General features: G+C 42.2%; 1 protein-coding gene across 1 annotated transcript; it reads right to left on the bottom strand.

Annotated features, from left to right (window-relative positions):
- Positions 1 to 1,983: 1,983 nt before the first annotated feature.
- Positions 1,984 to 21,187, bottom strand: LOC306696675 (mucin-5B-like; the record flags this gene model as incomplete). The annotated part of the gene is made up of 29 exons (XM_079160341.1): positions 1,984 to 2,102; positions 3,026 to 3,130; positions 3,423 to 3,536; positions 3,755 to 3,883; positions 5,383 to 5,539; positions 6,200 to 6,439; positions 6,562 to 6,741; positions 7,112 to 7,222; positions 7,659 to 7,797; positions 8,584 to 8,735; positions 9,031 to 9,134; positions 9,666 to 9,718; positions 9,983 to 10,238; positions 10,721 to 10,847; positions 10,940 to 11,034; positions 11,118 to 11,282; positions 11,873 to 12,010; positions 12,968 to 13,037; positions 13,530 to 13,640; positions 13,822 to 13,960; positions 15,350 to 15,467; positions 15,569 to 15,694; positions 16,222 to 16,450; positions 17,053 to 17,159; positions 17,246 to 17,336; positions 17,809 to 17,923; positions 18,266 to 18,527; positions 18,661 to 18,679; positions 20,807 to 21,187. 29 exons carry the CDS (start codon positions 21,185 to 21,187, stop codon positions 1,984 to 1,986), a joined length of 4,152 nt encoding a protein of 1,383 aa, XP_079016467.1.
- Between the last annotated feature and the right edge of the window lie 1,045 nt (positions 21,188 to 22,232).

Below are 22,232 nucleotides of genomic sequence, written 5' to 3'. Positions count from 1 at the left end.
GGTGTAGATGTAGGTGGCTGACTTGTAGTTGTTGTTTCAGTTGTGGTAGGAGTTGTGGTAGGAGTTGTGGTAGGAGTTGTGGTGGTTGGCGTAGTTGAAGGTGTTGTAGTTGTTGTTTCAGTTGTGGTAGGAGTTGTTGTTTCAGTTGTGGTAGGAGTTGTGGTGGTTGGCATAGTTGTTGTTTCAGTTGTGGTAGGAGTTGTGGTGGTTGGCGTAGTTGTTGTTTCAGTTGTGGTAGGAGTTGTGGTGGTTGGCGTAGTTGTTGTTTCAGTTGTGGTAGGAGTTGTGGTAGGAGTTGTGGTAGGAGTTGTGGTGGTCAGCGTAGTTGAAGGTGTTGTAGTTGGAACTGTTGTGGAAAGAGTTGATGGAATTCGACACCCACAGCACTTAAATTTAATTTCATAATCAAAACACTGTTTCTCAATTCCTTGTTGTTTGTTGACGCATATGAAACCAACATCTTTACTGCAAGTCACAGTTTGCCCCACCATTGAAATGGACAGGCCTGGATAAAGAACAGCTTTACACTGGACTTCTTCGGGATCTGAGCATACATATTGATCAGCAGACGCTATCTCCTGGATGGATTTATCATAACCACCATCAGGGCCGGTTGTGGGCTTGCCAAGATCAATCCAGTCTGACCAACCACATGTCACATTGTGTCCCCCAGGGCAAGGTGTAGATGTAGGTGGCTGACTTGTAGTTGTTGTTTCAGTTGTGGTAGGAGTTGTGGTAGGAGTTGTGGTAGGAGTTGTGGTAGGAGTTGTGGTGGTTGGCGTAGTTGTTGTTTCAGTTGTGGTAGGAGTTGTGGTGGTTGGCGTAGTTGTTGTTTCAGTTGTGGTAGGAGTTGTGGTAGGAGTTGTGGTAGGAGTTGTGGTGGTCAGCGTAGTTGAAGGTGTTGTAGTTGGAACTGTTGTGGAAAGAGTTGATGGAATTCGACACCCACAGCACTTAAATTTAATTTCATAATCAAAACACTGTTTCTCAATTCCTTGTTGTTTGTTGACGCATATGAAACCAACATCTTTACTGCAAGTCACAGTTTGCCCCACCATTGAAATGGACAGGCCTGGATAAAGAACAGCTTTACACTGGACTTCTTCGGGATCTGAGCATACATGTTGATCAGCAGACGCTATCTCCTGGATGGATTTATCATAACCACCATCAGGGCCGGTTGTGGGCTTGCCAAGATCAATCCAGTCTGACCAACCACATGTCATATTGTGTCCCCCAGGGCAAGGTGTAGATGTAGGTGGCTGACTTGTAGTTGTTGTTTCAGTTGTGGTAGGAGTTGTGGTAGGAGTTGTGGTAGGAGTTGTGGTAGGAGTTGTGGTGGTTGGCGTAGTTGTTGTTTCAGTTGTGGTAGGAGTTGTGGTGGTTGGCGTAGTTGTTGTTTCAGTTGTGGTAGGAGTTGTGGTAGGAGTTGTGGTAGGAGTTGTGGTGGTCAGCGTAGTTGAAGGTGTTGTAGTTGGAACTGTTGTGGAAAGAGTTGATGGAATTCGACACCCACAGCACTTAAATTTAATTTCATAATCAAAACACTGTTTCTCAATTCCTTGTTGTTTGTTGACGCATATGAAACCAACATCTTTACTGCAAGTCACAGTTTGCCCCACCATTGAAATGGACAGGCCTGGATAAAGAACAGCTTTACACTGGACTTCTTCGGGATCTGAACATACATGATGATCAGCAGACGCTATCTCCTGGATGGATTTATCATAACCACCATCAGGGCCGGTTGTGGGCTTGCCAAGATCAATCCAGTCTGACCAACCACATGTCATATTGTGTCCCCCAGGGCAAGGTGTAGATGTAGGTGGCTGACTTGTAGTTGTTGTTTCAGTTGTGGTAGGAGTTGTGGTAGGAGTTGTGGTGGTTGGCGTAGTTGAAGGTGTTGTAGTTGTTGTTTCAGTTGTGGTAGGAGTTGTGGTAGGAGTTGTGGTAGGAGTTGTGGTGGTTGGCGTAGTTGTTGTTTCAGTTGTGGTAGGAGTTGTGGTAGGAGTTGTGGTAGGAGTTGTGGTGGTCAGCGTAGTTGAAGGTGTTGTAGTTGGAACTGTTGTGGAAAGAGTTGATGGAATTCGACACCCACAGCACTTAAATTTAATTTCATAATCAAAACACTGTTTCTCAATTCCTTGTTGTTTGTTGACGCATATGAAACCAACATCTTTACTGCAAGTCACAGTTTGCCCCACCATTGAAATGGACAGGCCTGGATAAAGAACAGCTTTACACTGGACTTCTTCGGGATCTGAACATACATGATGATCAGCAGACGCTATCTCCTGGATGGATTTATCATAACCACCATCAGGGCCGGTTGTGGGCTTGCCAAGATCAATCCAGTCTGACCAACCACATGTCATATTGTGTCCCCCAGGGCAAGGTGTAGATGTAGGTGGCTGACTTGTAGTGGTTGTTTCAGTTGTGGTGGTTGGCGTAGTTGAAGGTGTTGTAGTTGTTGTTTCAGTTGTGGTAGGAGTTGTGGTAGGAGTTGTGGTGGTTGGCGTAGTTGTTGTTGTAGTTGGTATGGTTGTGGAAGTAATAGTAGGCTTTGGTGTTGTGCTACACTTTATTGTCTCGCAACACTTTACCCTAATTTCATAATTAAAACATATTGGAGGCATCTGTAAGCTGTTCCTACACAGAAGTCCTTCGTTATTACATGTAACCTTTTGTGGCAATTGGTCAATTGGAATGCTGGGATAGTGTACAGCCTGGCATTCCACTGCCAACGGATTCTCACAGATTTGATATCCTTTCTGGATGGCGTGTTTGATGGTTTCATTGTCCCCACCTCCAAGACCATGTAGAGGGTAGTCTGAACTTATCCATTGTGACCAGGTGCATAATGTTTCCTGACAAGGTGTTGTAGGTATTATTGGTGATTTTGTTCCTGGTGAGGTTGATGTAAAAACAAAGGTGGTTGGAGACTGGCTGGCTGCAGTGGTTGCAATGGGCATATGTGTTGTCTGTATGGTTACTGGGCATGGATATGATCTCTTATCCACGGTACCATTCTTCCCACACACTGCTGTCATGCAGTTACCATGTCCATCTGTTGTGTTATAGATGGTATGGCCGGGGGGATACTTGTCTCCAAGATATGTACAAGTGCAGGCTGTAAATAGAGGAGATGTATCATTAAAATAATTAACCATTAACAAAAGTTAGTATTTTTACAACCCATAATCTCTCCCAGTCTTTGCATACCTTGGGCATCGTAATGGCATTGGGTGGTCATTGAACTGCATGTACTTCAAGAAAGAAAACATGAAATATATTTGTCAGTTGTGAATTGTTTTCTTCAATTTCATTTCACCTGTCACAAAGTTAGATAACCTTGTTTGGGACATGTGATATATTCAATACCTACCATGTAAGACAGTTTTCAGTTGTTGGCACTTTGTCACCATCATTATAGTGTCTCCCCTCTTTATCGTAGCAGCCGCATTGTTCTCTCAAAACACATGTCATTGTATCCTCATCAAAGTATGGTTGTGCAGGAGGACATGTTGGATAGCAACCTAATTGAAAAACAAACAACTGTTCACTCATTGCAAAAAATCGGTTCCTCAATACTTGTTACCACCATTTGAACGTGTTTTTTTTGTGTTCACCTGACATTGTGGTTGAATGAGTGATATTATTAAGCAACTCTTTAAACATAACTTTAAAAAATGTTAAATCTTGAATTTGATTGGAGATTAGGTCAAGTTATAAAAACCTCATGCTTGTGGCATACCTTCTAGTGGAGGAATCTGTGTAGAGCAGCTGCCTGAGGGGTTCCTGCAGGTTTTCATACAAGGAGATCCACATGGCTTGTAGTGCCATTCACATTCACCAGCGGGATTGTAGTAATCACAGAAAAGAGCTGGAAAAGATAATACTACTTAGTGTAGGCACATTCCAGACTGGACTATTCAGAGAGCATACTGATGCGTGTAGGCCTGTGGTGGTACACAGCCTTATATTTAGCTTCATACTGTAAAGTGTGGATGAAACTTCATGATGTCTAGTGATTTCGAGCAACCTTTTTGTATGATATTGATGGCGGCGCGATTGTCTAAATGAATGAGGATGACTTTTCTGGCACACTACTGCCCCCAAAGAAGGGCAGTGGTGAACATGGGGTTCAGGTCCTAAAAGGGCGGAGGAAAAAGAGAGTAAGGGCAGTTCCGGAGGCCACGTGGAGGCGAACCATCTACTACCGTGGTAACATCAGAATCTGTTGGAGGGTGCTCCATCGATGTACAGTTGGATGTCTTCGGGCTGAGTTATCTTGACATTGTAGAAAAATCACATACTGTTTCAAGTGGTCAGGAAGTCAAAACCACAGTCTCAGCTTCATTTTACAGGTGTCATTCAAGACGGTGGAATCATGAATCTACAGTAGAGGGTGGCGGTGGAGATGGACAGTAAATGGGATAGGAAGGATCGACCTTGAGGGATGATGCAGATGGCAAAATGTAGGTGACCGAGCAGGGAAAGAAAATGGCGCTTGGTACAACGGGGGCAAGGAGGTAGTTGAAATGTACAAGGAGACACGGTGGAGTTGGTCAATTGGAGGGGGGCTTGGAAGGATAGTGAAACTAGGGGGATACTGTAAGTCTTCCACCATGTGGAGTGCAGCCTTCTCTTGACATGGAGGTATAAGGATTAGGTTGTCTAAGTAGGACAAAACCTGGCAAACTGGAACATGTAGCTCCTTGAGATTAGTGTGTTCAAAACCTGCTGGGATATCACCACTAACTCGTCCCGATGGGTGGGAGGTGGTTCACACTTTAAAGGAGGATTTGTTATTGGTGAAAATGTGACTGGGCTGTGTCTACTGTATTGTGACCTGTTTGAGCATTGTACTGTATGTAGCAGTAGTATGTAGCATTTCATTGAGAAAATTATAAGATTCCAGCAAATCCCTCATGACGTAACTGGTCCTGTGAAGTCATTCTTTGTGGAAGAATCTTGTGCAAAATACCGACTTGAGAACTGCGATCTCTAAAAGAAAGTTCTGAGACCTCCTTGCAAATAGGAGTAAATCGAATGATAAATGTGTTGTATTTCTCAGTTTTAGAAAACAACCTCTTTCACTCCTAAATTGGTTCTTAATTGCACTTCTCAGAACTTAAGGACCCGGATCTCAAAATGGATAAAGTGCATTTAAGATTTAAACTTTAAACAACTGAGGGAAGAAATATAGTTATCACTGATAACAAATGGTTGTAATTGATACGTTATTGATACAAGTTATTACAGACCTAATAGACCTTTCTCCCTTTGTCTTAAAAATAAGTTTGGCTCAGATGTACTACTGTATTAACTGCGTGCTTATTGTCGCTTTTACAAATGAAATGTTTAATCTTGGTTACTCACGACAGATCTTTGGGGTTCTCCATGGTATACAGATGCCAGCTTGATTACAGGATTCAGCATAAGCAGCCACAGCAGTGCAGAAACACTCGCAGTCTCCACCCGTGTCACAAGCACATGAGTCAAACACACATGCATCATAAAATGGAGCAGGAGCCACCTAGAGCGAAGAGTATGATGATACACTAATGAGTTAAACAGGGTTATTCCACTACATTTACCTCAAATCTAGAGTCACTGACTACTTTACAAACAGACAGGTTATAGTATGGATCACCTCAACTAGCTACAACACTACAAATAATGATCAAATAATAAACAGTAACATATAATAATTTAACACTGAAAAGGGCAATGAGTACTTTTACTTTTGATACTTTTGTGCCAATAATAAGTTTGTAAAATGTTGGTCTGTTTTGCTTCCACAACATGTCTTTGTTTAGACTATTTGAAAGAAAATACACATTTCTGTGTTTATTTTCGTCTGTAGATTTCTCCTAAATTCACCAAAAGTTACCAATAGATAATGCCTCATTTGAACATTTAAACATAACATTACTTTTCAGAAAACATATAATGCAAAACTAATTGTCTTAAGGTAAGAAATCAACTGGGGAAGTTTCATGGTGATATCTATTAGTCACATTTTTTTTAACCATATTCACGTCCTTAAGAAGCATAAACTTAACCATGTGCATGTTTACTACTTCATGGCAATCTGCCTATTAGGTTGTTTGATTTCTTCTGAACAAAATTGACCTTTTGACCTGAAGATGCAAGAGAAAAAGTCAAACATTGTGTCCACATAACAACAACCTACACTGGAGTGGCAGGCAGAGAAGACGTCACTCTGTATAACGCTGCACTGCTTCTGGGCCCAGGCCTGTCTGTATGGGTTGGCTGTACAGGGGCTGGTGGTGCTCTGAGCGTCGGGGCAGCTTGGCGAATTCTTCCAGCTGTTTCCGAACACCAGTGGGTTGACAACCACATTATGGCCTCTTGTGGTGAAGTCATTATTTGAAATGCCGTCATTGTTGCCACACAGTCCACATACACGACCCTGAAAAAGTAGAGCTCCTTATGTCATGTTGGTCAATTTAAATATCAAAGCTTGCCTTTTGCTGTCAAATCAATTATAGTCACATTAAAACCCCAAACGTCCTTGACATATTGCAGGGTTACCTTATATTTTGGGCTGATCTTGATGAACAAGGTGGTTTTCCTGTCCCACATGAAGATGAGTCCATTGTTGGCATCAATGACCAGGTAAATGCCCATAGTGCTGTATTGGAATGGAACTGGTTCTTCATTTCCACTAGAAAGCAGCTGGTAGCTTCCCTCTGTTAGAATCAGTTCTGCACTCTAAAAAAGGACAGAAATTGACAGTATACTGCAAAGTTCAAATCTCAACATCTCAGCGAATGTCACTGGAGCCAGTGTCCACACTAAATGCAGCTATGAGAAGCTCCTCTCTTTCTGTTGTATTCCATGAACACGATGCACCTCACAAATCAAGTAGTTTTTTTTTTCACATTTTTGTCTTTTTGTGTGAAAAAAACCAAGATGGTCCTTTTGTCTTCAACAAAGCAACTCCGGTTCATCTTTCACTCGACACGTCAAATCAGTTTACCGATGTGAATCCATCTTGGATCTCAGCTTTGTGTCAGCAGTTCATTTTGTGTCATGACATAGCAGGTGGTCTTTTGAAAAGTTTTATATATTGACTGTTTACCCCAAGGAAGATCTTGATGTTCTTGGAGCAGGTGGTTCCTGTTGTTCCACACGGAACATTCTCAGTGAGCACTCTGAAGGTTCCATTAGTCTCATTACTGCCACAGTAGTCCTGAGGAACACACACACACACACACATATAAATCATCAATATTGGTGGCTCTGCTTGACTATTGACCCATTGGTTCTCGTCTTTCTTATAGGTCAGAGATATGGAATGTAGCCATCCTGATAGATGCAGTTACTGAAGCAAGGCTGGACTCAAAATACTCAAAATAAGTTATTTTCCCCAAACAAAAGATAGAAAAGAGGAGGAAAGAGTAAACCATGCCTACATGTGTGCCGACTCAGTAGAGAAGTTGATTTACAGGAGAATACATATTTAAAAGAGACACAGAACGCATTATATTCTATGACATATTTCATGACTCTGTTACAAGCCAAAGAACTACTGTATACCAGCATCGAGCAGGACTATGCATGGGAAGAAAATGATGGAGAAAGTTTCTCACCGAGGACTCTGTTCAACAACCTTTGTGTGTTCATACCTGAGTAAGAACGTATTCGCAACTGCCGTCAAAGGTGAAGCGCTTCTGATCATAAGTCATGTAGTGTCCAGCGCCATAGACCGAGCAGGTTCCATCACACAGGTTGGTGGTGCACTGCCACTTCATGTCTTTACAAGTGCTGTAAACAGACACACATCAGGCTTATAATAAAAGACATGCCTTGGGACGATCAGCACTCACGGCCAACCACCTAGCCAGACCTGCTGGACCAAACACCACCAAACTGCTGCAGGGAGGAGAGTAAGGAGAGCCGAGATGGAAGCAAAGAACTGAGACTACTCCACGACCCAGCCTACTGCTGGCTGTCTGATGTTCGTTCGTGGGAAATAAGACGGATGAAATAAGACCACAGGAGAACCCAGCAACGGGAGGTCGGTGACTACTGAGCTCACATCTTTACAGAGACCTGGCTCCATCCAGGTTCAAGCAGCACTTGATGGGCAAACCACAGGACAGAAAGCAGGACCTCTGGTGGACCAGAGGAGGAGGACTCTGTGTCCACATCATGATGCTTGGTGCTCAAACACAGTCAAAGTTGATGGAAAATGTTTTCCTCAGTTGAGATTTTAATGTAAAGATGCCGGCCAAGTTATCTGACCAGAGAGTTGTTTTTGTTGCTGCTGTTTACATTCATTATGATGCACATTCAGAAGATGCACTACAGGAAAGTACTGCTGTGGTTTGTTTGTTTGTATGTTTTTCTTGTGTTACAAATGGGCTACAACTGTATTTTGTCATGCATCCCTGTGTCGCATAATGACAATAAATGATCCTTGAATTCTTGAATCCTTGAATCCTTGAATTTGTACATTTCAGTCACAGATGGAGGTGCAACCAAAGTAGTGATGTAGCTGCTGCATATTTCTAGCTTAACAGCATTTCACTCTACTTGTGATTCACTTACCAGGTGTTGCAGTCCACCTTGGTGGTTTGTCCAGGCTGGTAAGAGACACCGTTGTGAAGACAGGAACAAGCCTCTGGCTTGATGCAGCCTCCTTTATCATCAGACACCATCCCAGATGGACACATACAGCCGGACATGCACGCTGTAGTCACCTGAAGAATAGATCAAATTTACAATCCACTGTACGGGGCGAAATACAGACAGTGCAGGTTCCACGGGGCCCATGGGATGGGGGGGGGGGGGGGGGGGGGCATGAAGGGAACAGGCCCTTACAAGTGATTTAGATTGCCAAATAGACAACTGTGTTCAAAGAGAAACGTACTGCCTTACACCACTGATCCACCACCAAATGTTTGATCTGTGCACCAGCAGGGAAAATATTTTACTGTACCCCGAGGAAATACGTCATCTAGATACAAACTATTAATCTGTAATTTGCAGACTCACACAGTCCATGTCTAATGTGTTGCAGCTCTTCTCACACTCCGTTCCTTTAGCAGCCGGACCATTCACAGAGCAGTTGAAGAACACCATGGGAGGAGCACAGGCCACTGAGAAAAAACATGTTGGAAATGATTTATTTCTCAAATGAATCGCGGTCGATAACTTAGCCATTAACCACTCCTGATTTAATACTTCCAAGATAATGCATTTTATACCTTAATTAAAAACAACAATAGTACACATTAGCTTATTTTTTCCTAACCCTAGCCAAGTAGTTTTGTTGCCAAAGTCTCACCAAACTCCAGTTAAAAACTAAATATATTAGTAATAAAATAACAGAAAACAATAAGTTAACTATGTGTAATAAACCTCTAGTCTCCTGGAAGTCTGACCCATTCATCCACCAGAGGTTATTCTTTATATTATTACTATTATTACCATTACCATTTATACCTTTTATTTTTAATTAACAATAAAATAAAAATCTATTTTTTATTATAGAAACAAGCCCCATGAATCAAACACAGCCCGAGAATCCCAATTACAGAACAACAATTCTGTAGTTTAAGTTTGAGTTTATAAGCTACTATCAGGACGTAATGTAGCACTCGCTACTTATCAGCTACAATGTAACTTACATGGTTGTGTCATAAACTCCCCGATGCAGCCCAGTTTGCCCTCCTTACAGGCGCTAGTGGAGAAATATAAAAAAAGAAACACATTAATATACATACATATATAACCTTACAGCACACTGTTTAAACATTTGTCATATTTTTGGTATATCACAAATAATTTAAAGAACAAATATTGACTCGTTCTTCTAATCCAACTGTAAACAAAAGGAGTGAAGATTCAAAACTTGACTTTGGATTTTAGAATCAGATAAAAGGTGAAAAGTACTCATTCACTGCAATGACTAATACCAACGTGTGCAAATATATCATGTACATACCACATGACCCCGTCCTTGTTGACGACCTGTCCAGCAGGCACCACGGAGCCTTTGTCATAACAGGGACATTCCTGCGATGGGACACACTTCCCCGCGTCGTCCAGAAAGGTTCCCTCTGCACAGATACAGCCGTCGATGGGCGGGAAGGAGAGGTGACAGCTGAGGTCTGTGCTGCTGATGCAGCGGCAGGTGTGGCTGCTGGACGTGATGTTGTAGGAGTAGACCATGCTGCTGCGGCAGGAGCTGGCGTACTTCCCTGAGAAGGTCAGACCACAGAATCAGTGAACAACTGAATGTGTTCATTCATCTCTTGTTATATGCCAAATACATATCAAAAGATCAGTATCAGAGCTTTTTTTACATTAAATTCACGATCTTTTCTCTTCTGTGAAACGGTTTCAAATGTTTGAGGACTGGACCTGCACTCAGGGGCGTTTACCAAATATCATCCAATTCAATGGTGCAAATGTAAAACGTAACGACATACCTGGCGAACAGTAAATGGCACGTTCATATATTTATATCCACGTATCAAGTCCATTGAGCTGCATCTTCTAGTACAAGCTACACCTATTTCTATACCCCATCGCTAAAAAGTCATGAAATTGATCGGTATTCAAAATGCAAAAGCCCAAAGGTCACTTGGTGTGTAATGTTTCAAATCAATTCAAATTTGTTTGAGAATTAAGAGCACCAAATAATGAAGTAATTATACAGAACCAATTGCTCTCCACTCACCACAGATGGTCTTCCTCCAGCCGCTCATCTGGATTCCTGCTGCTGCACAGGCATGGACGTAGGAGGAGACCGCAGCACACATGCAGTCCTCGCTGTTCTCACAGCTACAGCTGTCATACATGCAGTTCTGTGAGGAGACAAAATTAAAAAAAAGGTCATGCCTCAAGGTCTGGACACTGGTCCACAGAAACATGTGGAAGCTGTAGCTGTGAGCCTTACCTCTTGGTACGAGTCAGGGATGATCTCTGAGTGACAGGAGGCAAACACTCCTTCGGGGTCACTCAGCATGGAGCACCAGTGCCGGGCGTATTTCTCTGTCATTGACAAACAAAGACCAACATCAGTCATTCGGAAGAACCCGCAGTGATCACAGAGACTCTAAATGACTCCGACCTACCGTTCTCCAGACTGAGACTGCAGGGGTTCTCAAAGTTGCTCTTAACATCGGGGCAACCAGCATGTGTCTTCCAGCTGTTGACAAAACCGGTTGCTGTGGCATCTGGAACTCCACTGAGCTTCAGGAAGTCATCAGCTTGGTTACTGTTGAAGTTCCCACAAAGACCTGCAGGCAGACACCATCACAGTAATGACGACATAGACTGTGAGCGGCAGCTTGTGAGGGTACTCTTTCACAGAACAGAGGAACCACTTCTCATTTTTACAAGAGGAAAGTCACGACGGCTTCAGCGTCTCACTGTCTGTCTATTCGTGAAGTCATCCACAACTGAAAACTGCTAAATGCATTATAATGTCTTTATAACTTATTGTTGGCTTTCAGTAATCTATGAAAGAACATAATATGCGTTATAACAGTGATTGTGATGCATTGCAGCTGTGGAAATGATGATACACTGTGATGCTTGCAAAAGAAGTCAGTGAGTGACGAGCAATACTGAAGTATTAAGATACTTTAACTTATTAGTCATGAGAAAATGCTTTAGAACGTGTTCCCAAAACACTGACTAGAGAACCAGTACATTGTTGGATATTGTGTATTTATGTCCCAATCCTTTCTAGCTTTCCACACTCATGGTTATATGGTATATTGTATACATGTATGACTTTTTTTTTTCAGAATAGCACCATCCCTATTTGAGTTGTGAGGGATGCTTCCAGTCTGAGAGCGCACACGGGTCATTTTAGTCCACGTACCACAGGTCTTGGCTTGGTAGTCGCTGGTCACTGAGACGTGGAGCTGCATGACTGGCTGGAGCTGCACCTCCAACAGAACACCAACACCCGTCTGCACCAGCAGGTAGAAGGAGGACGCTTTGAAGGCGGAGATTCCAGCTGCGGGGTAAGAGAAAGGATGAGGACGGGAGTTTGTTAAAAGAGTGGAAGGGAGGTGACAGAATGAACTACTATGTGTCTGCTCATCAGACTAGTCAGAAAAACAGCTTACAGATAGATAGATAGATAGATAGATAGATAGATAGATAGATAGATAGATAGATAGATAGATAGATAGATAGATAGATAGATAGATAGATAGACGGATAGACGCTGGCTCTGCAGTAACGATGGTCAGGCTGGAGGGCATGCTCCTGAGATGTGACGGTGAGAGAACGACCTCACATGGACACAAGATGACGCCAGCCACTCTTTTTCATCAGCCAGCAATGAAATTCATCACACAAGACACACACTGGCACCAACACACTCTCTCCAGTGGGTGGTGCTCGTGCAGCAACCAGGACATTGGTCCTCACTAGTTTCCCATCCACAGCCACAGGCAACTATGGTCACCGGAGTTGACGATCAAGGCTGAACCACAAAGCTCTGCACATGGTTTCTGCCCATGCACAGCCCCTTAGCCTTCGCTATGTCCTCAACAGATTTAACTTCAGCGTCAACCAGGACAGCTGTGTGTGACCGGGCCGACAGGATTTCTAGAATAAGGCAAGGCCAACCACAGAGTGTCGTGTTTTGTAGTGTTTCACTCCACTGAATGAAAACAACTATGGAATATAGAAAGCAGCTTAAGTTCTGTATTACATAAACATGAGGACAGATTTAAAGCAGAATGTAAATGTTTGTATAAAGTAAGAAATCAGATACCATAGTTTGGGCCTTAGGGTGAACTATTTAGGACCTGAGAAGTCTGACAGGAAGTGAAATGAAGTGTGTATCTCCTCCTCAGTTATTCAGCTCAACTGAAACATATACTGTATACTGTGATCGTTTGGGCTAACTGTATTTGTCTACATGTCAGACAGAGAGAGAAGACTGTAGAGTGGAGTGTCTCACCAGCAGAGAACGGTAACTGAGCGTAGATGCCATTCACAAACACCTTTCCATTGGGCTGGATGGTGATCACCTTCATGTGACAGGAGAGCAGATGTTAGCATTCACATCTGTACAGTCTGAGTGTGTTCAATGAGCTAAGAATCCTGTTTGCTGCTCTCTAGATCTAAAACAGTTACATGGAAAGTATTTTGTATATTATTCTTCATAGTATCTTTTGATTAAAGTAATCGTTTGATTAAAACACAAAAGTAGGAATTATGATCACTATAATAGACTCAATCTAGTTCCAAGTTTACAAGATTATTTTAACTGCGTACTGAAACATTATTCAATAATATACAACTTAATTGTATGATAGATGAAGATATGATGTTTTGCTCATTTCCTTCCTAATGTAATACAAATAATGCTGAATAGCTTTGGAAAGTAAAGAACTTTCTTTTGTAATATTGTTATTCTGGATGATGAAACATATCAACACACTTCTTTGTGTGTGTGTGTGTGTGTGTGTGTGTGTGTGTGTGTGTGTGTGTGTGTGTGTGTGTGTGTGTATCATACTCACATGAGCTCCTCCAGACAGACCCAGGGTAACAGACTTCAGGCAGGTTTCACTCTCAGTCAGCCCACACTGCACCAGTTGTCCCTGAACCACAAACTGGTTTCCACTGCAGTCCTAAACATACAAACACAAAACTCTCCAACGACTGCCGAACTGAAACAACATGGCTGCAGTTAGCAGCTTATAGGTATAGAATACCAGTAGAAGGAGTATCAGGGGATGCATCAGAGCTGTTTGTTTGCTGTGTGTGTGTGTGTGTGTGTGGTATTACAGCATTGATGATGATGTGATCTACCTTAGCCAGGACGTAGGAGCAGTCCCCATGGAAGGTGTAGTCTTTTCCATCGAAGGTGTTGATGTGACTCCCGCCCTCCACAGAGCACATTCCTGGACAGTTTTCCTCCGTACACTTCCACTGTCCACTCTCACACACACTGTCAGCACACACACGAGTTCATCTTCATTGAAAAGTCCATAACAAGCTAGGATGAAGATATTGTGGGAGCTACTGTATCTCTGCACTGGACACACAGCAGTTTATTTATTAAACCGCTAAAGTGTCGTCTTTGTTCATTGATGATCTTCCACATTGTTGGTCTACTTGTTTTGTTCATTTATATGCAGATGACACTGTTGTATGCAAATCTGATTACGATACACCTCAAATTCAAAGCACATTTTTTGTATAAAAAGGATTTTCCAATAGAAATCTCATATTAAACATGCTGTTTGGTGCTAGATATCATTTCAACTATCAATATGTTCACTGTTCTTGTTACCGATGGGGTCTCTTTTAAATGTTGGGGACTTTGGATTCATTCTGCATTTTCTTTTAGGCCTCATTGATTTTATCAAAAATAAAGTAAATCTTAATCAAATAATTGCTTTACTTTGACTTTGACTTCCCATTATTGATTAGTTATATCATATCAAAATACATCCCAAAAAGGTCTAATCATTTAAATGCAGTTTTCAGTAATATCTGTAGATTTGTCAAGATATATCCTGTATACCTACAGCCGTTTTTAGTGGGTTTAGATCATCATATACTCACTTAAATTAGATAAATAATACAAGTTCCCAGTTTTAATCATGTGTTAATTGTTCATATATCTCTTGTTATATGCACAATATGTCAGAAAATCAGTTTCAGAGCAGTTTTACATTCAATCCCTGTCTTTTCCATGAAACTATTTAAAATGTTTGATGTCTCATTCTGCATTCAGGGGTGTTTACAAAAATATCATCCAATCAAATGAGACTCTGGGCGACTGGCTAGCCACACTGGTCATATAAAAGTGCTAACAGAGCAATATGGAGAGAGATATTAAATATGTAAGCATAAGCTTTGTTTGTATTTTCAAAACAACGCAGCTAAGGTTTAATTCGATGAATGCAGTGACACAGAGCCGGTGGAAAATAGGTAATATTTCCCTTTCATCTCTACCTCGTCCTCCTCCTGATCTAACAACAGTTAAGGGAGGTGTGTGTGTGTGTGTGTGTGTGTGTGTGTGTGTGTGTGTGTGTGTGTGTGTGTGTGTGTGTGTGTGTGTGTGTGTGTGTGTGTGTGTGTGTGTGTTGAGTCAACAGTAACACTAAACCTAACCCAACAGTCGTACCGTGCATAAACTCTAAACCCGCCCACTTTTTAGCAGTCCAATAGAATGTGAAGGATTTGCTTTCAATCCCTCTTGTAGCCGTACACTCCTCAAATATTCCGTTTCACGGGGAATACATCACAGTACAGAAGCTAAAGAGGCTCTTACTTACTAATTGTAATGTTCCTTTAACATGCAGACATACTGACACACTCCGTATCTTACCATTTTTTGCAGTTACTGGAGTAGGACTCCCCAGATCCATAGATCTTGTTGTTGTAGCTGCAGGAGCACTCGTTCATTGGGACACAACCCTTTCCATTTACATCATCCAGAACCATGCCTGAAAGTAATCAAAGACTCACTGTACTGTAACACAGTCTTTGTGTGTGCGTGTGTGTGTGTGTGTGTGTGTGTGTGTGTGTGTGTGAGACTCTGCTGTACCTGCGGGGCAGAAGCATCCATCGATACAGTGGTTGTCACAGGTGTGGCTGGCCTCTGGGTTGGAGCAGGTATCAGCACAGGGACTCCCACACTCCTTGTACTCCATCTTGTAGGGACATGACTTCCCTGTGAACGCATCAGATGTTTTTCCCCACTTGACTTACGTAACCTTTCTGACTCTCATTCTGAGCATATAATCACACAAACTGCACTGTTGTAGCCTGGTTCCAGCCCCTCAATGGACCTGTCCACGCTCTCTAAGCTAAGCTTTAAGAAGGGGTGGGGTTGGAACATTCAATAGACATTAGTTTGCTCCTAATTTAGCAAGTTAGGAGATCATTTTGGTCATTGTTGGTGTAGCCCTGGTCTTGCTTGTTCTGTCTGTCTCCTCATTCTGTCTGTCTCCTCTAAACATTCTGTCTGTCTCCTCTAAATACTGACCAACATTCTTGATACGCTTACTACAAACTTCAGCATTGACGGGAAATGATGTCAGAGTGAACTTTTCAGAAGTTTTTTCCTTCTAATTTCCTAGTGTGAGTTTTAGTCTTTGCGTGTTTTAAGTCAATGAACACAGACACCTAAGACACTTTTTGGACAAGCCCTCCTACCAATGAGATATTCAATAATTAGGGTCGAATGAGTCTACTCACAGCAGAGCTCCTTGGTTCTCCAGTTGAGAGGTTTTCCACCAGCATGGCTACACTGTCTGGAGAACTCGGACACAGTGTTGCACAGGCAGATGGGGTCTGCGTGTCCATCTATGCCATTGCCGCAGTGGCAGAGGTCCGCAACACAGGCAGAAGTGAAGGAGGCAACGTCCAGCAGACTGTGACAGCTGCTGAAGGCCGGCCCTGTGAGGATCTGCTCACACAGAGGTTTCTACAGGACAGAGAGACAGGAATGACATGAAGATGAAGATTTTCGTTGATTGGTTCATCAGTTTTTTGCAGCAGTAACGCACCAAGCTGCAAGCTATTAAAAATGTATTTAAACAATACTGGATTTAAAATCAGCTTTGCAAATATTTTATAAGGAGCGAGAGATATGTTTGATGTGGGATTTGGTGAGTAACACTGAACGTAACGTTGCAGGGCCCCTTTAAGCTTTCTGACTCTGCATGATATTATGTGGCCGCCAAGTAAAACCCACTTCTTTGCACAACCAGTGCAAATAGGAGAAGTGGGTTTTACTGTACAGGACACATGACAGTATTCAGACTCAAGGTAAGCTTGTCAAAACAAACGTTATGTGTGAAATGTATGTGTCCGTCTTGTTACTGTTACTTTACTACCAAATATAGAGGAAAAGCCATTGGTAGCACACAGTTGCTGAAACCAGTAGCATTCAGTCTGCACTGACACCGCGGGACAGATAGTTATCTGAAAATAAGGGCCAACCTCTAAGAAATCAGGGACTGGCCATGGTTTAATATTGACGAAGTATTGTGTATAACATTTCATTATAACTGAGTGAAGCCTCACCATCTCGTTGCAGCTTTGAGTTGATTCCAGTGTGTAGTCAGAGCAGACTTCAGTTGGACCATCCATTTTCCAGAAGTTAGCAAAATCCACCGGGGATATTTTCACACCTGTTTGGATAATATAAAAAAAAAAGCATCTTAGTTTTGTGGCCACATCTACACTGACTGACTTGTTAAAATGGGTCAAAGTGTACCATGGCTGTAGAATTCATTGTAGAGCTGAACTCCATTAAAGTCTCCACAAAGACCACATGTTTGGTTCTTGTACTTCAGGTCTAGTTCAACCTGAGGACAAAAAGCATCGCCTTAAGCAGGAGCTAGAATCTTATTATACTTTATTCATCCTGCAAGGGGAAATTGGTTCTCTGCATTTGACCCGTCCCTATACATCCCTATGCAGTGGGCTGCTCCTGAAAAGCGCCCGGGGAGCGGTTAGGGGTTCAGGGTCTTGCCCAGGGACACTTCGGCAAAGGACTCGTAGCAGCCGAGGGTCGAACCTGCAACCTTGTGGACGATCCTCTCTACCCAATGAGCCACAGCCACCCCCCAAAGTAGCTTTAGTAGCATTCTCCAAGTCTGTCTGTTTAATTAACTCTGTTTTCAATCAACAGGCTAATGTAACACTTGTTAGATTACAAAGCATGACATCGTCATGACAGTCATTTGTTCAATGTGCAGCCTTACTCTGTAATATCTTAATTTGAAGCTTTGACAGTACTTTTAAACCATAACGGTCATACCACAGTCACAATCCTACCAGAAAAGAGTCGTCCTCATTCCAGATAGCAACTAATCCTAGCTTTGCTTTAATTTTGATGTAGGTGGGAGTTTTCTCGATGAGCACTCCTCCTTCACTGAATGGTAGGATGGCTCTGCAAAAGGAAAAATCACATTGTTTTGGCCATTAGAGTCAAAGGTAGATTGTCAATGGTATCAACCCATATGGGAAGGCAAGCAAAGGGTGTCAGTAGATGAACTTCTGTGTGGCTGATGTTTTTATGTTCTCACTGTGGAGTTCTAATGACTATTGCTAGAGCAAAGAAGGATTCCCAAGTTCAGGTTTAATAAAGCATCATAAACAAAGCATACAACATTAGATATGTACGGTAACATACTAAAGTTGACATGGTAACTACACTGCAATCCAAACCATTCATTTTGGTGTTTTTATGAGGTATTAATAGGAAAGGGCAGAGTTTTAAGAGTGAACTTACAATTTGCCATCAACGATCACAGAGCCCTCAGAAAGCTCCACCACTGAACCCTCCAGCTTCATAATGATGCTTTTGATGGTGTGATGGGTGCCAGCCTCCTGTCTTCTTATCTGGATGTTGAAGTCCTTGTAACTGCTCCGGCATGAAGAGGTCAGGACATAGTTGCAAGTGGAGTGCAACTGGAAAACATCTCCATCAAAGGTCTTGAAGTGGAAGTTGCCCCACGTACTGCAAACCTGGCCGTTGTGGATGGGACTCACGCCTACAAAGACAGGACATGACACCACAACAGTGGCCGTACTTTACACAGGCCTTCACCTACATGAATGAATTCTCACACATTGCCTACATAATGAAACATTTTACAGTTACTAACCAACAACCAACAAGCTCACCTGTTATTCTTCCAGGAATCTGGGATATGGAGGAGAACACGTTCACAGCAGACTTTGCCTCTGTTGAAAGAAATAAGAGTTATTTGTCAAGTTATTTGTCAAGTAATCAATAATCAAATCTTAAACTATATTAAAACAAAATAAGGCTGTTGAACATAAACATTTGAACTGTTAATAGTCCCATTTGTCATATTTGCTAGGCTGCCGTATGGAATGTGGTAAATGTACCGCTGTGCCAAGCAGCTACAACAGCAGACAGGGCCAACCATAGCAGCCACCCGTTAGCCATAGCCATTTGCTTCTCCACAGGATCTCTGAGACAGATGGGAGGGAGGCCAAGCTCTTTATAGAAGGGGGCAAGGTCTTAATGTGGCAGGTAAGGGAGTGGCAATTCCATAGCTTGATATGGTGATTCATAACTGCCGGTTTTGTTTGTCCCATTTATTTCCATTGTCCTTGGTTCACTCCGCTTCAAACAATTGATATATATGAAGGGCGAGGTTACAGAGCATGCAAACAGATGTCCACCCCACATCTGTGATGGAAACAAACCAGCACCTAAAGGCCACGGCCTATACGGATGTGGAGTCCATGTACACAATGACGACCATTCTACCATGGTGGTTTTACTTGATCATTTGATCATACAGTTTAATAACTTTCTGTATCCATATTCAAGTTCCAAACCACCTTTAAACAAAGATTACCAGTTACTACCAGAGCTGACTGTGGCTCAGGGGTTAGAGCGGGTCGTCCTTAAATCACAAGGTTGGTGGTTCCATGCCTGAGTTGATCCCCGGATGTCTCATAGCATCCCACTGATTCTGATGCTTAGGATGAGTTAAAATGCAGAATTTCATGCAGTGACTGTATGTATGTGATTGAAATAAAAACGATTCCAGATTATTTTTATCTGCTCCCATAAACGACCGCTTGTTATCGCTAGTTTTATACTTAGGTCAAATGATGACAAATGAACCAGTTCCATTCACTGAATCACTAATCACTGAATCAATAGAGACCATACCTGCTGTGATGCTGAATCGCAAAGTGTAAAGTGGGGGGTGCCAATGTCCCCTTCACCACTTCCTACCCCCCTACTTACGGCGCCCTTGCTCGGATCCAGCCATCTTCGTCCTTCATTTTTTATCTCAAATACACACCATTAAAGAAAAACAGCATTGAGACACACCACTAGAAGGAAGTGCTGTTTTGTCATTTGGTTGAACTAACCCTTTTAAAACATCAACAGTGATTTCAGAGGAACCATAAGAATTGGGGATAACCATTGCTTAAAACCGCAACTCAAACCCAAACATGTGTCCTGTATTTGAGAAGATGAATTCAGTATGTTTCTACCTGTGGCAATGACCAGTGAGAAGGAAACCAAAAGTTATTTATTTTCAGGCTCAGAGCTTAAGGATACAGCTTTGGCATTATTCAAGGTCCAAATAGGAAACCTGAAATCTGATTTAGACCTGTGGGAATAATAGACCACCATTATGACCAATTACGGAACACATGGCTTTAGATAATTAAAGACTCTACTAAATACTCCTCTGAGTGTTTTCATTGGCTTTGCTTTATCATATTTTGACTCAAACGATAAAAGATTAAACCCATTCAAGGTGTGTTCTGATGTCTGAGTGATTAACCGCTTTTATCTTTTGTTTTCTTATCACCAGCAGTCATCTTTAACAATAGAAAGACTCAACAGTGACGCAACAAGAATGGAAAGCAGAGATTACTTAAATGCATTATAGATCCATTAGTCTTGTTTTACCATCCACCCAAATGAGATTATGAAGCTACTTGAAGAGGGTCTGCTGTGCACTGCACAGCAGCATGGGTGTAGCCCTGCCATTTACAAAGCAACACAAATCAGCAATTGTTTTATTGTTTTATCATGCTATTTGAATCCTGTTGTTTCATACGAGGTTCTGTAAAACAAAAACATTAGCTCCTAAAATTAGATTAGATCAGATCAGATTCAGGTTTAGTGTTATTGCACAGCAGGTACTAATACAGCAATATATATATATATATATATATATATATATGAATACATTTAAAAACATTACATATATAATGCTGTATCATAAATGATGAGGATGCTCTTAATGGTGCAGCGGTAGAAGTTCACTACACTCTGTGTAGACAGAGGGACTTTCTTCAGTCTCCTCAAGAAGAAGAGATGCTGGTGAGCCTTCTTGACGAGGGTCAATGTGCTGAAGGTCCAAAGATAGTCCTTGGAGATGTGGACACCCAGACACTTAAAGCTGGCGACACACTCAACCTGTGTACCGTTGATACAGATGGGAGTGCGTTTGCCACCTTTGGGCTTCCTGAAGTCCACAAGGAGCTCCTTGGTCTTCTTGGTGTTGAGAGTAAGGTTGTTGTCAGTACAACACGCTGCCAGGTGCTGGACCTCCGCGCTGTATGCTGGCTTATCATTGTTGTTGATGAGGCCAGCACGAGTTGTGTCTTCTGTGAACTTGAAAAATATATTAGAACCATGTATGTGCATGTCATTGTAGTTCAAGCGGGAGTATAGAAGAGGACTCAGCCCCGTGGGACACAGGTGCGCTGGGTTGATGAGGTGTTTGTCTAACCTAACAGACTGGGGACCTGTTGGTTAGGAAGTCCACTATCCAGTGCAGAGTGGTGTTGATGCCCAGGTCAGAGTTGAGTGATCAGTTTGGAGGGGATGATGAACAGCATTGTGTATAATAAATTATTTAAAGGTACAAACTAAATTGTATCACTAAGGATTGCGTTCTACTAGCAGAGAGCGATGCAAGGCAGGGGTGGCCAACTAGCTAACTGTAAGCTAAGACAAACTACGGTTAGCCAGCTAGCTTTAACCTAGCTTTGCGGCATGGTTCTGGTGTTGGTTGCTTCGCAATGTTCGCTGATGAAGTCATTTGCAAACGACAAGCACATATGAATCGACAGCATGCGCACACATGATCAAGAGGATGCTGGTTGTAGTTTATGGATTCACTCTCTAGCTTGCTACACCACCACCGCAATTCCTCTCCCTCTATCTCTGTCTCTTTCTTTCTCTCTCTCTCTCTCTCTCTCTCACTTGCTTGTTCTCATTGAGCCGAGAGGACTGACAATGGGACTCCATATTACACTTTTGATGCCCACCAGTGTTGTTCAGAAAGATACACATACCTTTACCTGGATGCTGAACTTGTCACAAATTGTAGTGAATGACAAGACAAATAATGTAGTTTTAAGAAATTCATTGTATTACCCATTGGCATATTGTTTTTGTCACCTATATCTGATAGTAGCAGAGGGTATTTGAAAAAAGACAAGATCACTGTCTTCAGTGGTAGCTTTGGCTCTGACTTGAATGTAAAGTGAAAATGTTGCACAATATTGACATTTTCTGAGTCACTTAAATGTGACAACATTGGGTGTTTGGACAGCGTTCACCTCCTTTAACCAACAGTGATAACTGGGTTGAGACTTCGGTGGTCAATCACAAAAAAAGCAGCACCTGTGTTTTGACATGGATTATTTTGGACAAATCTGAACACATTCTTTAATCAAAGCAAAGT

This window comes from Pholis gunnellus (assembly GCF_910591455.1).
Source record: "Pholis gunnellus genome assembly, chromosome: 1".
In the NCBI taxonomy this organism is placed as follows: Eukaryota; Metazoa; Chordata; class Actinopteri; order Perciformes; family Pholidae; genus Pholis; species Pholis gunnellus.
This window is presented reverse-complemented; position numbering and strand designations above follow the sequence as displayed.